The sequence below is a fragment of the Nicotiana attenuata genome, unplaced genomic scaffold, assembly GCF_001879085.1.
Source record: "Nicotiana attenuata strain UT unplaced genomic scaffold, NIATTr2, whole genome shotgun sequence".
NCBI lineage: Eukaryota > Viridiplantae > Streptophyta > Magnoliopsida > Solanales > Solanaceae > Nicotiana > Nicotiana attenuata.
In genome coordinates this window covers 8563-25572 of record NW_017673664.1, presented here as the reverse complement: position 1 = coordinate 25572, position 17010 = coordinate 8563, and the positions used below count along the sequence as shown (strand labels likewise).

At 39.8% G+C, this 17010-nt stretch overlaps 2 protein-coding genes across 2 annotated transcripts; both read right to left on the bottom strand.

Moving 5' to 3' along the window:
- Positions 1–1699: 1699 nt before the first annotated feature.
- On the bottom strand, positions 1700–5355 carry LOC109216985 (receptor-like protein kinase HSL1). The gene is made up of 2 exons (XM_019381203.1): positions 2640–5355; positions 1700–2256 (listed from the first exon to the last, which is right to left on the bottom strand). Exons 1-2 carry the CDS (start codon positions 5113–5115, stop codon positions 1856–1858), a joined length of 2877 nt encoding a protein of 958 aa, XP_019236748.1. The 5' UTR covers positions 5116–5355; the 3' UTR covers positions 1700–1855.
- A 3474-nt stretch (positions 5356–8829) lies between these two features.
- LOC109216984 lies at positions 8830–10479 on the bottom strand. Its single transcript, XM_019381202.1, has 2 exons — positions 8986–10479; positions 8830–8913 (listed from the first exon to the last, which is right to left on the bottom strand). Exons 1-2 carry the CDS (start codon positions 10477–10479, stop codon positions 8830–8832), a joined length of 1578 nt encoding a protein of 525 aa, XP_019236747.1.
- Between the last annotated feature and the right edge of the window lie 6531 nt (positions 10480–17010).

The following is a 17010-nucleotide window of genomic DNA, read 5'->3' as shown; positions in this document are numbered from 1 at the left end:
TGCGCTTTGTGATACTTGCATATCCATGAAACCAGAACTCAGTAAAGTTTTTTGCATGATGTCTTCTTTGAACATAGTTATACAATTGTGATATCTTTATCTTTTTGTATATTCTTCATAGTTTTGATAATATTTTTCATTGCTAATTTATTTCTCCTAAAAATAGAATTTGCATAAATAAGTACTAATTAAATGAGTTTGGTGAAATATGGTTTCTTAGTACATTTTCCCTCAAGTATTTGATGAAAATTTAAGATTAAATAAATTTCTGTTATTGCAAAATGAAACTTCTTTCATTCAATATGAATAATGAACTTAAAATGGTGGACGAACGCTAATTAACGATTAATCATGATTAAGAGTTAACAATTTGATTAATTTTAATTACCTATCTTCGTAGATCAAACGATGTCCAATTACCTCAACGAACAAGTCAGCATACGACTCACAAAAATTTATACTTTTTCTTTCGTGTATAATTATTTATTCAAATATTGATACTATTTGACGAAAATCATATACTACATGACTATATACGAGGGAGAATATTTAAGGAACATATTTTGTAATAACGGATGCCTTAAGTTGGAAGTCCAAAGGAAAATGGCTCTTCTAATTTCATTTGAAATGCGTCCATTAACCTTGGAGGTTCAGTCGGTGGCTAATTGTCGTTTCATGGTGGATGTTTCAGTATCAGGTACAGTTCTTCCTTGTGTTTGTTGCACAATTGTTATAGCTTGAGCGTATCATATCCTACCAGTATGATGATCCATATTTACTTGCACTTATGGAGAAGGTTCAGAAGGGGGGCCCCTACCGTGGTTTTTGGTCAAGTAGATGCATGTTATATCTTGATTACAAGAGTCTTGGTCAAAATTGAGCTAGCGAAATGGATGAAAGGAACATACACTATAAATATCATTTATAAAAAAAATAGCGGGTGATCAGATACGCTTCATTACATGTATGTAACTTATAAAAGCAAAATAAGTAAAAAATCGCATGTATCTAATTAAAGTTTGATTGTTCATCTTCATAGGTCCGAACATTATATTCAATCATCTTGACCTCGACAAACAAGTCACCATACGTTGATCCATATTGATCATTTAGAGAAACTTATATCTTATTCTTTCTTGTACAATTATTTACTCAAAGTTTTATTTTAAGATAATAATATTATGTTACAAATGTGTACATAGTTCAGCTTCCACGTGCAACGCACGTGCGGAAAAACTAGTATACATATATATATATATGAGCTAAATAGGTCCGTCCAACAATAAAAATAATTTTCATATTTTAAAGTTTGGAATCAGAAACCCCACTTTCATGCACAAAAGAAAGCTCCTTTGATTGTAACCTCTTTTATTGGACAAGTCTCATGAAAAAAAGAAGAAGAAGAAAACAACAAACTTCGTAAAGGACGAAAAAGTAATATATTCAGTATATTTTTATGTGTGGTGTCTGGAAAAGATAATATGTATACTGATCTTATTCCTTATCTTGTGAAAGTAGAAACGCTATTTTTGACAGAAAATTTGGTAATGGAATGACTACTATTTCCATATTGTGGGTCAATGGGGAATACTCCATACAAATATTCTATGCGTTACCGTAAAGCTATTGTATTTTATAAATTCTCAAATACACATATGACATAACAGGCCAAGACTATAAAGCAAAGTGACACTAAAAGGAAATAAAAGATAAAGAGAATCTATATTATACTATACCATTTATTTAAAACAAAAAAACAAACATTGAGACTGATTCTCTTGGGTAATGATTCTCAAAGTTTTTAAGACCATACAGTTAGATTCTATATACCTTATACCAATCTTAAATACTAAAATTACAAATCATATATGCTCTTTGGCTTATTGATCACTTCTTCTGTTTCAATTTTCTTCTTATTTGACATGTTGCAACAATTGAATTTGCATGGATCTGCCTCAATTAGGAGCTGAACAACTTCATTCATAGTCGGGCGTAGAGCTGGCGTACTATACGTACAACGTATAGCTATACGAAGTACCTTAATCATGTCTTCCTTGAATGAATCTGAGACTTTTTTATCTAAGACTTCAAATGCTCCTTCTTTAGTTTCCACTTTTGTTGAAACCCAATAAACAATGTTCTTGTTCTCTCCAAATTCTGACTCCACCGGCTTTTTTCCAGTTATCAGCTCCATTAGAACAACTCCAAAACTATATACATCACACTTTGTAGTTGCCTTTGAAGAATATGCATATTCTGTTATAAACACATTGAACCAAAAGACAGTAACATTAAGCCAAAATGAACACTTTAATTAACATGTGTTATATGGAAGTGAACTTTGCCTATTTCTTATATAAATGGTCTAATTATCTAAAGGATTGTTACACCAATAGCCAGTGAGCTTCAATGTTTACTTGTATACATAGATTATACATATAATATACATGAATTATACATCTGCCGGCTGTTTTTACTTTAAGAGATTAAGTGGACGGCTATTTGAGTTAATTCTTCTTATCTAAAAGAGTGATATGTAACTCTTAAGCTCTAAGAATTTCAACAAAATTACACCACTTTGGAAATATTCAATGATATTATGGGATTAAAAGTGATACTAAATGAATTGAGAAAATTACCTGGAGCTAAGTAACCATAAGTTCCAGCAATAACTGTGGTACTAGAATCTTTCCCTCCTCTGGCTTGCAAAACTTTGGCTATGCCAAAATCAGCAACTTTGGGCTGGTAATCAATATCAAGGAGAATGTTGGTGGATTTGATATCTCTGTGAATAATTGGTGGCATAAGATCATGGTGTAGATAGGCTAAACCCTGTGCTACACCGAGTGCAATCTGATGGCGAATAGGCCAATCTAATACGAATTTCCCCCCGTGTAGAGCATGCCAAAGATTTCCATTTGGCATGTATTCATAAACCAACAAACTGCAGTCCAAACTTGAGAAATAGCAGTATAACTTCACAATGTTCTTGTGCCTTATATTACCAAGAGTCTCAACTTCTGTCTTAAGTTCTTTGTCCAAAACCAATTGATCATCAGAAACAGAATGCTTATGTTTGTGACTCCACAGCTTCTTTGCAGCAACAACTCCTCCATTACTTAACTCTATCTTATACACAGCTCCTGATCCTCCATATCCAACAATGTTTTTCTCAACCATAGCTTCGAAAATCTCACGTTGATCAAAGCTTAATCGATGGAAACTCTTAACATCGTAGGAGAAAAATGATGATGACATCGAATGATCATCATGTTCAGTCTCCGTTTTTTTGTTATCGAACCATCGTTTGAGAAACAATATAACTCCAACAATAACAATTCCCACTGATGCACCAATAATCCAAACAATGTTGTTCGTCTTCTTATGGGTATAGCTATGTGAACATGTTTGAAAATTCATGTCTGATGAATTCAGGGAGGCCGGGACACAAAGTCCCGGATTCCCTGAAAAACTTTCCAAAACACCTCCTTTTATAAACAAGAGAGGTATAGGGCCAGAAAGTAAATTGTTTGACAAATTCATGGAATTAGGTAACAATTCACCTAGGCTTTCAGGAATACTCCCCATCAAAAGATTACTTGAAAGATCAAGATAGTTCAAAGATTTAAGTGAAGAAAGTGACTCAGGAATTGAAGAATTGAATTTGTTACCCTGTAAAAGTAACAAATTGAGGCTTTTTAAGTCACCAATAGCAGAAGGAATTGGACCATACAAGAGATTATTGCTAAGATCAAGCTTCACAAGATTAATAGCTCCAGATATTTCCAAAGGAAGCAAACCTGAAAAACTGTTACTTTGCATGAAAAGTTCAGATAAATTCTTAGCACTTCCAATTGTTTTAGGAATTGGACCACTAAAATGGTTATAACTCACATCAACAATTGAAACATGTGGAAGAGTAAAAAGCTCTTCTGGTATTCTTCCCTCCAACTGATTGTAATTCACTCGAAAGCGAACAACAGACTCACACTTTGCATAGCCTTCAGGCAGTTCACCTGAGAACATATTTTGAAGTAAAAGAATAAAATTCAGTTTACCTCCATTACAAAGAAAAGGTGGTAGCTTTCCTGAAAATTGATTTTCAGACAAGTCCAATGCTAACAAAGTTGATGAAAGACCAAAGTTTTGTGGGACTTCTCCTGTGAAGAGGTTGTCATAAAGGGACAGGATGTTTAAGGTTGTCGAATTCGCAAGTGCTGCTGGAAACTCTCCTGAAAGAGAATTATGGTAAAGCTGCAAAACTTCTAGCTTAGGAAGTCGGCTTACAGACTCGGGAACTTTGCCTGTTAAATTGTTAACAGACATATCCAAGTCTATAAGCTCAGTTAAATTTCCTAGCTCCTCGGGGATTTGACCTTCGAGTTGGTTGTAATAAAGTTCAAGGAGTCTCAAATTCTTTAGCTTCCCTAACTCTCTTGGTATCTTACCAACTAGTCGATTTCCACTTAATTCAAGATCAATAAGAGATGTCATGTTTCCTATTGACACTGGAATTGGTCCATGCAATTTGCAAGCTGTTAAGATCATCCACTTGAGTTTTGTAAGCCTGGAAATATCCTGTGGTAACTGCCATGGATTGAAATGGCGATTTTCGTTCATGTTGAGGAGGACTAAGCTGGTGAGGTTGGTAATTGACAAAGGAAAATCACCTGTTAATTGATTATTGGAAAGATCAAGTAATTTCAGGGATTGCAAAGGTGACAAGTCTGGAATTTGTCCTGTAAGTGATGTTGCGCTCATATGCAACTCTTCCAAAAAAGAACAATTAGTGATGCTTTTAGGAAAACCACCTTTGATATTGTTGTGACTAAGATGGAGAATTTGTAATCTTGGTAAATAAGTGCATACATCATTAGGAAATTGGCCTGATAAAGACCATCCTGAAACATCAATTTTTGTAATATTCCCTTGATTATCACAGCCAACTCCTTTATATTGACAAAGAGGTTTTTCACTATCCCAATTAGCCAAAGAATTCCCTGTGAGAGACTTCTTCATTAGAACAAAGAACTGAGATTGATCATTTATTGTACCTTGACAAAAGCTGGACAAGGTAAGAAAAAACACAAGGGTGATAACTTTCTGAATAGTCATAGTGAACTTTACCAAAGTGTTTTAAATTTGGTATTTTTGCTATAGAAGGAGAGGAAAGTGGTTATTTTGGTTGTTGTAGAGAAGATGGAGAAGTAGTGAAGAAATATATAAAAGGGAAGATTGATGGGATCATTTGGTGGAGTGGTGAGAAGCAATTCATGTATTGAAAGTGAGAGATAGACAAACAAAGTGGCTATCTTTGCACAAAAGAAGCTTTATGTTTATACCTCCACTAGCAACCCCAAGAGAATAACATCTATTTATAAGGCCTTTATACTCATCAAGAGCTGTCGCAATAAACTTGCTTCTCATTTATTTTTCTGCAAGGATTTATTGATCAAGATTTGTCAATATGATCATATTCTTAGAAAGCCTTAATCAGTGGCATAAGCAAAATTTTGTGCAAATAGTGTCAGCCTATTATCTCAACTCGGTTTGTGAGAAGATTGAAGCTAAAAAATGCAGCCACCGAGCTCAGCCATGGTAGCCATGGCAGTTGAGGAACATTCCAGAACAAAATGAAAAAGTGAAATGAAGAGAAGCTCAAAAATCTGTGTATTAATTCTGAGAAGAGTACGTATATATACATGCCTATGTACAGCTGACAACTAACAAACTCGAACCACTAACTAACTCATTAACTAACTCGAGCTAACTAACTTGAACCGGAATGAAGCAACTAACTAACCTGAACCGGAAAGGAAAATAATGAAAAGTAATCTGATAAATATCTCAACACCCCCCCTCAAGTTGGAGGTGGTGAAAACACTGCCAACTTGGCTAAGACACCTGAATGTTTTACGCCAGTCAAAGCTTTGGTAAGAATATCTGCGAGTTGTTGATCAGTGGTTATATGGTGTAATGAGATGAGGCCTTCTTGTAACTGTTTCCTCACGAAGTGACAGTCAACTTCGATATGTTTAGTGCGTTCGTGGAATACTGGATTTCTTGCTATGTGCAAGGCTGACAGGCTATCACAAAATACTGAAATTGGATGTATAGATGGAACTTTCAGTTCAGCAAGAAGTCTGCTTAGCCATACTAATTCCCCAACTAGTTTTCTGAGAGATCTATACTCTGCCTCTGCAGAAGACAGGGAAACAACCTCTTGCTTCTTGGACTTCCAGCTGAGTGGACTGTTTCCTAATAAGACAATGTACCCGCTTACAGATCTTCTTGTATCTAGACAAGAGGCCCAATCTGAGTCACAAAAGCCCCTAACAGTCCAGTCTTTAGACTTGGACATGAGAATACCTAAAGTAGGATCAGCTTTGAGATATCTTAGCAAATGGTAGGCAGCCTTCAAGTGAGGTTCTCTAGGATCTTGCATGAATTGGCTCAAATGTTGAACTCCAAAAGCTATGTCCAGCCTAGTATTGGTAAGGAAATTCAATTTCCCTATTAACTTCCTGTAAAATGTTGGATCATTTAGAGGCTTGCCCTCCTTGGCTTTAAGTTTTTCATGAGGATCAAGTGGGGAGCTGAGGGCAGTGTAATCCAAGCAATTGTATTCTTTTAACAGATCTAGAACGAATTTCCTTTGAGAGATGATCACACCATAAGGCTTATACAACACTTCTAGACCCAAGAAATAGTGCAGGGAGCCAAGGTCTTTTATTTTGAACTTGTCATGAAGAAAAGTTTTCAACTGTAGTATTTCCTTCATATCTGTGCCTGTGACCAAGANAATGAATAGTCATTTAGTGAATGGTTGAAGCCTCTAGAGCACAGTGCTTCAGTTAATTTTTCATACCACTGTCTACTGGCTTGTTTGAGCCCATACAAAGACTTATTCAGCTTGCAAACCAAAGACTTATCTTCTACCATGAGACCTGGTGGTAACTGCATATACACATCCTCATGTAAATCCCCATGGAGGAAAGTATTATTGACATCCAATTGGAACATTGCCCAACTGTGCTTCACTGCTACTGCAATCAAGGTTCTCACTGTGGTCATTTTAACCACTGGAGAAAATGTTTCTGTGAAATCCACACCTTCCTGTTGGGTATAGCCTTTCACAACAAGTCTGACTTTATACCTCTCTATTGTGCCATCACATCTATGTTTTACCTTGTAGACCCATCTACAACCTATTGCCTTTTTATCAGATGGTAAAGGGACTAAGTTCCAGGTATTACTAGCATAAAGAGCTTCAAATTCTTGGATCATGGCTGCCTGCCAAGCAGGACTGACAGTAGCCTCCTCAAAAGAAGATGGCTCACTAACATTACAAACACTATTGACCAATGCCTGACTACTAGGATTCATTGATTCATGGGCTATGTGGTGACACTTAGAGAACAAGGAGTTGAGAGAAAAGGAGCTTTCATTAGAGTTGCTGATTTTGTGGACATAATCCTTTAGGTAGGCAGGTGCTTTGTGTTCCCTTTGTGACCTTCTCAAGGATGTGGAAGGATGATGTACCAGTGAATGGTCAATGGATGGAGGTGGATATGATGTAGATGGCGCAGAATTGTCAGGAAAGGAAGTTGGAACTGGGGAAGTAGAAGATGAAGGTGGTGAGGAAGATGGAGCAGATACTGGATCATTTGAACTAGGTGAACATGTATGTGTTGTCACAAAAAGGATCATTGGTCTGCATCTTTGCAACATCATTGTGGCCAACAGGTTCATCAGATGAAGTGATATCAAAAACTGTGGGAAGTGACTCAGATTTGGACTTGGAATAGATGTCAAAAGGAAAAATAGACTCATGAAAAACGAGATCTCTGCTTATGTGTATTTTCCTAGTTGATAGGTTCAGAACTTTATACCCTTTGACACCAAAAGGGTATCCTAGAAAAACATGTGGAACAGACCTTGGCTCAAACTTGTTTAGGTGCACCTTGGGTGTTGTGGGGAAACACAGACAACCAAAACTTCTCAACTGTGTGTAGTCTGGTTGTCTCCCATGCAGCACTTCAAAAGGAGATTTGTTATGGAGATATGTGGTAGGGCAGTCTATTTACAATATGAGTTGTTGTTAAGACACATTCCCCCCAATATTTCAAAGGTAATTTGGACTGGAAAAGCAAGGCTCTGGCCGTTTCAAGAAGGTACCTATGTTTCCTTTCCACCACTCCATTTTGCTGTGGTGTGTAGGGACAGGTTCTTTGGTGTATAATGCCCTTGGACTGGAAGAAGACACTGGTTTCTTGGTTATTGAATTCTAATCCATTATCAGATCTAATGGATTGGACCTTGGTTTTGATTATCTGTAGTGCATTACTCTTGCAAGCTAGTAGTTGAGTCCAAGTAGTTCTACTAAAATCATCCACTATGGTAATGAAGTATCTGCATTTGTCATGAGTATGTTCATGATAGGGTCCCCATAGGTCCACATGGAGTAATTCAAAGATTTTGGTAGAGGTACTAGCTTTCTGAGGAAAGGGAAGTCTTGTTTGTCTGGCCATGGGACAAATTGTACACATAAATGATTGTTTTTGGGAAAAAACAGCAGGTATGTTAGAAATGTGTCTCATTTTTGTAAATGGCACACGTCCAAGTCTGTTATGCCACAGTATATCTACACTATTGGAAAAACATGGTGCAGATTCAGACAATCCATCATTCAAAGAAGAAGTAAAAGAAGTAGGAATGTTTTTCATTTGCTTCAGAGATGGCTTATTTACAGGTGAAGGCATATGCCTCTGAGTATTATTCAAGGAGGGACTATTTACATCACATGAATGATTGAAGGCCACAGAGGTATTATTGTTCCTTAGGCATTTGGAGCAGAGCAGATACAAGCCATTCTACTTTACCAATCTCCAGAGGCCTCTTCACTGAAGGGGCCTGCAGAAGTCAAGCACTGTCAGTGAAAGATGCCATTCCTCTGAGATGTTTGGTTAACCAATAAACAGAAACCAGGTTAAACTTGAAAGAGGGAACAAGGAGAACTTTCTGCAATACTATCTTAGATGTAAGAACAACATCACCAATTTCAGAGACTTTAACTTTATATCCATTGGGTATGACTACTAGAAGAGGGTAAGGTAGAAATTGAATGTTGGACAATAGGGACTTATCAAAGGTCATGTGATTGGAAGCCCCTGAATCTAGTATCCATGTATCAGTCTTGGACTCAAAGCATTTGCAAGTAAGTTTACCAAAATCAATAGAAGAGGTGCATACTATCATACCTGCAAAGTTGGCAGCATTGACATTGGATGAATAAGAGCTTCCTGCTACTTTCCCTGCATCTCCATTCCTCTCATGAAATTGCTGAAGCATACTTATCAGCTGCCCATATTGCTCTTGAGTAAGACTCACATTTCTGCCATCATCTTGTGCCTTGTTTTCAGTTTCCTCCCCAGTAGTGATCTCATAAGTCATTCCCTGCACATTTGCAACTACTCTTTTTCCTTTGTTGTTGTATCTAGGACCTTGATCATAATTGCGGTTATTAGAGAATTGTCTAGGGGCAAGGCTCTGAGTAGAATAATTCTGCGGGTAACCATGTAACTTGTAACACCTTTCCTTACTGTGTCCTAGTCTTTTACAATAGTCACATATGAGTCTTCCCCTAGAAGGCCCACGATTGTTATCAGTTTGAAAATTTGTTCTAAAAGAGTTCTGCCCTGAGGTCCCTACATTCAGTGAAGCTGAGTCTACAATTAAGTGGTTGTTAGGTTTGATCTCTCTTTGTTTTTCATCTTGAACTAATAATGAAAAAGCTTGTGCTAGATTAGGCAATGGATTCATCATAAGTATACTTCCTCGAACCACTGTGTACACTTCATTCAATCCCACAAGAAATTGTATTAGCCTCCTATCTTGTTCAGCCTTATACATGCTCTCCTTTGCTCCACAATTACAAACGCAATTGCACTGATTCCTTTTTCTCAAAGTAGCAAGTTCTTCCCAAAGTTTCTTCAATTTAGTGTAATATGCAGTAATGTCTAGGTTTCCTTGGGAGAGATCATTAATTTCCTTTTGAATTTGATACAACCTAGCTCCATTAGTTTGCTCATATCGATCCTCCAATTCCTTCCAAAGTTCAACAGCATCGCTTGCATATTCCACACTGTCTGCAATTTTCTTAGAGAGTGAGTTTAGAATCCAAGATGTTACCATATTATCACAACGTTCCCACTGTCGAAATTGAGGTGATGAAGTATCAGGTTGTTTAAACTCTCCGCTTATGAACCCTAGCTTATTTTTCATAGACAAACCTCTCAACACACTTCTCCTCCAAGATCTATAACCTATCCCATCGAATGCAGTCGAAACTAGCATAGCTCCTGGGTTGTCAGATGGATGAAGATACAGAGGATCACTAGGATCAAGTCCTGTGCCTGTCGGAGTGACAGTTGCAGCAGTCTCGACACCAGTCGAATTGCCCTGATCAGTTACAGCCATGACGAAAAACGATCGGGGGAGAAAATTGGAAGAATTTCAACTTTCAGCAACTAGAGAACTCGACAACGAGTAGATCAGATGAAAAAATCTAGATCAGATCTAAGAAACAACAAAAACACAGTGAAATCAAAAAGGAACAGACAAGAAGAGATTACAGAGATGAGATCTATCCGCGAGATCAACCCCGCTCTGATACCATGAGAAGATTGAAGCTAAAAAATGCAGCCACCGAGCTCAGCCATGGTAGCCATGGCAGTTGAGGAACATTCCAGAACAAAATAAAGAAGTGAAATGAAGAGAAGCTCAAAAATCTGTGTATTAATTCTGAGAAGAGTACGTATATATACATGCCTATGTACTGGCAACTAACAAACTCGAACCACTAACTAACTCATTAACTAACTCGAGCTAACTAACTTGAACCGGAATGAAGCAACTAACTAACCTGAACCGGAAAGGAAAATAATGAAAAGTAATATGATAAATATCTCAATAGTTTGTATCTGCCTGTATAAAGGTTGTAAGGTTTTCCTTTTAATATCAAATTGATGTATTTTGTAATAGCATCGTTTCATTTTATATTCGTAGCCAATGGTCTTAACGATTGATCATTTTTACTTTTTTCTATTGATCGTATATTGAATTAGAGATGGAATTATAGTTAAGTAGTTTAATTTTTGTTTGTATTATATTATCTTGTTCTTTTTTTGTTTTTGGATAAGTGTATCGCGCGTATTATCTTGTCGACCTCCATCTAAGCATGTATCAAAAGTTTATTTATCTACTTATGTTGCATAGGATTGATGTTTATTCAGAAATGATTGAGATGATCCCATTTTTCACACGCTTATAGTATTACGTATAGGCATGAAACTTTCCCTATTTAATAGTGCTTTGTGCTAGTGCATTTTGGCTATGAGACAAAAAGCCAGTGGCCAAACATTGATATTTTGAGAATACACATGTTTAAGGTATTTCTTATTTTTAATAAGTTCAGATATAGCAGAGTATTCGAATAAAGGCACAAAACTCATGTATTTATAACTTATTCTACGTCGACCTGGTTCAGACATCTTAAAAATGGGACACGTTGTACAACTGTACGGAAAGGAAATACATTTTGATTTCTTATGGTCTTAAATTCAATTAAAATACCACCAAAGAATGTGGTGAGATGGATGGGATAACTCTACCCTTAATCAATTGCTCGAGTCCAAGCCTTGGAATGGTCAAACTCCTAGTCGATATCCAGAAACGGACGCAGGATTTGAAAATAGCGGGGGCACTACTGTCGAATAAAAATTTGAGTAGTGCTCCCCAAATTGACCAATGCAACTGTTAATCTTTGAGTTTTTGGGTGCCAATGAAAATGTATTCATGTTATTTAAGATATTTAAGAGGGGGAGGATATAACGACCCGGCCAGTCGTATCGAGAGTTATAACCCCGTTTCCCTCTTTCTACTTCCTTTTGTGTTCTTCACCTATATTATGATATGTTGGGTAGGTTGGTTCGGGTCTGGAGTGGATTCAGAGAGGATTTGAGACATTTAGTCTCTTTTGGGAAGGCTTAAGTTTGGAAAGTTGACTTATGTGTTAACGATTTCGGATGTGAATTTTGATGGTTATGTTAGCTTCGCTAGGTGATTTTGGACTTGGGAGTGCATCCGGAATGTAATTTGGAGGTCCATGGTAGAATTATGCTTGAATTGGCGAAATAAAAAATTTGGCATTTTTCGACCGGTTGTGGAAAATTTGATATCGGGGATCGATGGAATTCCGGAAGTTGGGGTAGGTTCGTAGTGTCATTTGTGACGTGTGTGCAAAATTTCAAGTCATTTGGAGGTGAATTAGTAGGTTTTGGCGTCGTTGCGGAATTCGGATGTTTAGAAGTTCTTACGCTTGAATCCGAGGGTAATTTGGTGTTTTGATGTTGTTTTGAGTGTCCCGAAGGTTAAACTAAGTTCATATGTTGTTATGTGACTTGTTGGTATTTTTGGTTGAGGTCCCGAGTGCCTCGGGATGACTTCGGATGGTTGGCAGAGAGTTTGGAAACTTTATAACGCAGCTGAAGCTGCTGATTTTGTCTTAACCGCACCTACGTAGTGGGAACCGCAGGTGCGAGGTCCGCAGAAGCGGGTCTGAGGCGCAAGTGCGCAGCTGGGATCGCAGGTGCGGCTTGGTCCCAGCATCTGCGATGACCGCATGTGGTCAAGCAATCGCAGAAGCAGAAGTGGTCTTTTAATGGAATTCCGCAGAAGCGTTGAGGTTTTCGCAGAAGCGGTCCCGCAAATGCGGAAAAGGGACCGCAGATGCGGTTTTGCTGGGCAGAACCTATAAATTGGAGACTTCGCAAATTTTGCTCATTTCCACCATTTTTGAAGACGGGTTTTGAAGCTTTTGGGGTAATTTTGAAGGGAGATTCAAGGGTTTTCAGTGAGGTAAGTTGCTTGAGCCCTAATACTCGTGTTTATGATGTTTTCCGTTGTTTAATCAATTAATTAGTGGAAATTAGGGGTGAAAATGAGCGGTTAGGGATTGAGAATTGGAGAGTTTGATTTGGGGATTTGAAGGACCATTTGATGTCGGATTTTGATGAATTTGGTATGGATAGACTCATGAGTGAAAGAGCTTTCTAATTTTGTGATTTTTGTTGAATTCCGAGACGTGGGCCCAGGGGCCGGGTTTGGGTGAATTTCGGCATTTTGGTCTAAATCGATAGTTTTTTGTGTGGAATTGGTTCATAGGCCTATATTGATTGCATTGTATTGCTTTTGGTTAGATTCGGGATGTTCAGAGGCCAATTCCAGAGGCAAGGGCATCGCGGAGTAGGATTTTTCTCGGTTTGAGGTAAGTAACTGTTATAAATCTGGTCCTGAGGGTATGAAACCCCAGAAACCGTGTCGTATGACTATTTTGGAGGTGAAGCACATGCTAGGTGACGGGCGTGTGGGCGTGCACCATAGGGATTGTGACTTGGTCCGTCTCGTGAGACTGTGGAATCAATTGGCCTACTGTTTAATACACGTTCCTTCTGTTTTCATGGAATTTGACTCTACTTCATGTTAGAAATCATGATTAGGCCTTATGTGATCACTTTTTAGACCTGCGAGGTCATGTACTGGCTATGTTTGCTTCTAATTGCTATTTTGTACTCAGTCATAGCTTTTCTTGCCTATTATGCCTCAGTCTCTTACTATTCATTGTTGATACTTGATCTTGTTTCTGTTGGGCTGTTTATGTGATTCCTGAGAGCCCGAGAGACTGGAGAGATTGACGACTGAGTGAGGCTGAGGGCCTAATTGTGAGGATATTCAGACTATAGCACGTGAGTTGACTGTGCAGATTCTGATAATGAGACTATAGCATGTGAGTTATCCGTGCAGCACGTGAATTGGCCGTGCGGATTCTGATACTGATATTATAGAATGTGAGTTGTCCGTGCGGATTATAGCGCTTGGTCTGAAGGAGCCCCCCGCAGTCTGTACACCCCTAGTGAGCACATGTACCTATTGAGTGTGATTATTGAGGGCTGAGAGCCGAGTGATTGAGCTGCTGAGATGAGTTGAGTGACAGTATCTTGAGAGACTGTACTTGCTTTCCATTATGTTTGCACGTAATTGTTTTCTGTACTTATTATGTAACTCTGTAAAAGACTTGTTATCTGTTACTTGAGCATGAACTGATTTGACTTAAACTTCTGAACTTGAAAGCATGCCTATCCTTGATGAAGTTTACTGAAATACATTGTATTTGCATAGCTCGTCACTGCTTCTCAGTTCCTTATTTATTTCTGTTACTTATTGAGTTGGAAGTACTCATGTTACTCCTTGCACCTTGTGTGCAGATCCAGGTGTATCTGGGCATGGTAGCGGCTGTTGACTATTCCAGTTGCTGATCATTCGGAGATAGCAAGGTAGCTGCCTGACGATCGCAGCCTTGTTCTTCTCCCTCTTATTTTCCTTTAGTTGTATTTAGTTATTTTCTAGACTATGTTTGTCTTGCTATCTTTCAGAACAGCTTATCGTAGTTGCTCATGACTCAGTGACACCCCGATGTCGGGCTTTCTTATCCGCACTTCTGTTTGATCTGAATTCCTTATTTAAGGTTTTATATTATATATCTTGGGATTTGTCTTTTAAATGAAAATATCGTTGGAAATGTGTCGGCTTGCCTAGTACCACGATAGGCGCCATCAGGACGGGGTTAGTATTGGGTCGTGACAAGTTGGTATCAGAGCCTAGGTTACATAGGTCTCACAGGTCATGAGCGGGTTCAGTAGAGTCTTGCGGATCGGTACGGAGACGTCTGCACTTATCTTTAAGAGGCTGCAGAACCTTTAGGAAAACTTCACATTCTTGAATTCTTGTCCTGCGAATCTGTTGATTCTGGTAACTAAACTTATGTTATTCTATTCTCTCACAGATGGTGAGGACACGTGCTACCGGTCAGGATGGACGGCCACCAGTACCACCAGTTGGGGCCGCGAGAGGCTGAGGTCGCGGTCGAGGCCGTGGTAGGGGCAGTGGTGTAGCCCGCACATCATCTAGGGCAGCACCTGTAGATCCACCAGCCGCACCAGTTCATGATTAGGTCCCAGTTGTGGATGCTCTAGCGGGACCAGCCCAGGCACCGGTTGTGCCTGTTGTTATCCCAGGTCTTTAGGAGACCTTAACTTAGATTTTGACAGTGTGCACCATTTTTTCGGTCGCTGTTTCTACTACACCAGCTACTTCCCAGGCCATGGGAGGCCCTCAAACTCCCGCCGCCCGTACACCCGAGCAGGTTGTTCAGGGACTACAGACACCGGAGGCACCACGAGCCCAGCCGGTTGCACCTGCTCAGGATTATGTGGTTCCAGTCATGCCTGATGACGATCAGCGTAGATTGGAGAGGTTTGGTATACTTCAGCCTGCGACTTTCAATGGTGCAGAAGGCGAGGATGCCCAGGGTTTCTTGGATATGTGTTAGAGGATTCTTCATACAACTGGTATTCTGGAGACCAGTGGGGTCTCGTTCACTACCTTTCAGTTCTCTGGAGTTGCCTTTACTTGGTGGGAGGCTTATGAGAGGTGTAGGCCTATTGGTGCAGCGCCCCTTACCTGGCAACAGTTCTTCGTTCTCTTCTTGGAGAAGTACGTGCCGCAGTCCCGCAGAGAGAAGCGGCGTAGACAGTTCGAGCAGTTCCGTCAGGATGATATGACTTTGACGCAGTATGAGATGAGATTTTCTGAGTTAACCCGTCATGTTGTTTGGTTGGTTCCTATAGACAGGGAGAGGATCATGAGGTTCATGGATGGCCTCGCATATCAGCTGCGGATTCTTATGACTAGGGAGAAAGCGTCCGGTGCTTCTTTTGAGGAGGTGATTGACATTGCTCGGGAGATAGAGTCAGTTCACCGCCAGGAGCGAGTTGAGAGGGAGGCCAAGACGCCTCGGGGATCTGGTAGTTTTGGAGGTGTTCCTTCTGGAGGTCAGTTTCAGCACGACAGAGGCTGTTCGTTCAGACATGCTCAGTCAGCTCATTCAGGCCACCGTGGCGGATCATCTGGCCATGGTTCTCACAGTTCACATCAGGGCCAATCATCTCAAAATGCCCTTCCAGCACAGAGCTCTCATCATGCCTCGTCTGCTCAGGTTTCTACGGGTAGTTCCACGGGGTATCAGGAGCAGCAGTTCTGTCAGAGGAGGGGTTATTTCGAGTGCGGGGATCTTGGTCATATCAAGAGAGACTGCCCCAGGTTATTGAGTGGGACTCCGCAGCAGAGTTCTAGGCCGACGACATCACCACCAGTTACTTCCCCACCCGCCCAGCCAGCTCAAGGTGGAGGTCAGTCAGCTAGGGGTCGCCCTAGAGGGGGAGGCCGATCAGGTGGCGTCTAGGCCCGTTTCTATGCACTCCCTGCCAGACCGGGTGCTATTGCTTCAGATGCTTTGATCACAGGTATTATCTCAATTTGCCACAGGGATGCCTCTGTATTATTTGATCCTGATTCCACTTTTTTAATATGTGTTGTCGTATTTTTCTTGTTATATGGATATGCCCCGCGAGTCACTCGCTTCATCTGTACATGTATCTACTCATGTGGGCGATACTATTGTGGTGGATCGCGTATATGGGTCTTGTGTGGTGACTATTGGGGGTTTGGAGACCCGAGTAGACCTTTTGCTGCTTAGTATGGTTGATTTTGATGTGATATTGGGCGTGGATTGGCTGTCTCCGTGTCATGCTATTCTGGACTGTCACGCTAAGACAGTGACGTTGGCTATGCTTAGGATGCCACAGACTGAGTGGCGAGTTCGTCAGATTCTGTTCCCAGCAGTTTGATTTCATACTTGAAGGCCCATCGAATGGTTGGGAAGGGTTGTATTTCTTATTTGGCCTTTGTGAGGGATGTCAGTGTAGAGACTCCTAGTATTGATTCCGTATCGATGGTGAGAGAGTTCCTAGATGTATTTCCTGCAGACCTACCTGGCATGCCGCCGGACTGGGATATTGACTTTGGTATTGATTTGGTGCCGGGCACTCAGCC

Bases quoted from the DNA above. Each gene is read 5' to 3' on its own strand.
- LOC109216984 (XM_019381202.1), bottom strand. From the start codon at position 10,479: ATGGCTGTAACTGATCAGGGCAATTCGACTGGTGTCGAGACTGCTGCA. The intron at 8,914-8,985 runs GTTTCTGTTTAT...TGACTTCTGCAG, and splicing joins CCTCTTTCAAGTTTAACCTG to GCCCCTTCAGTGAAGAGGCC.
- LOC109216985 (XM_019381203.1), bottom strand. From the start codon at position 5,115: ATGACTATTCAGAAAGTTATCACCCTTGTGTTTTTTCTTACCTTGTCC. The intron at 2,257-2,639 runs GTAATTTTCTCA...TGTTTATAACAG, and splicing joins TTATGGTTACTTAGCTCCAG to AATATGCATATTCTTCAAAG.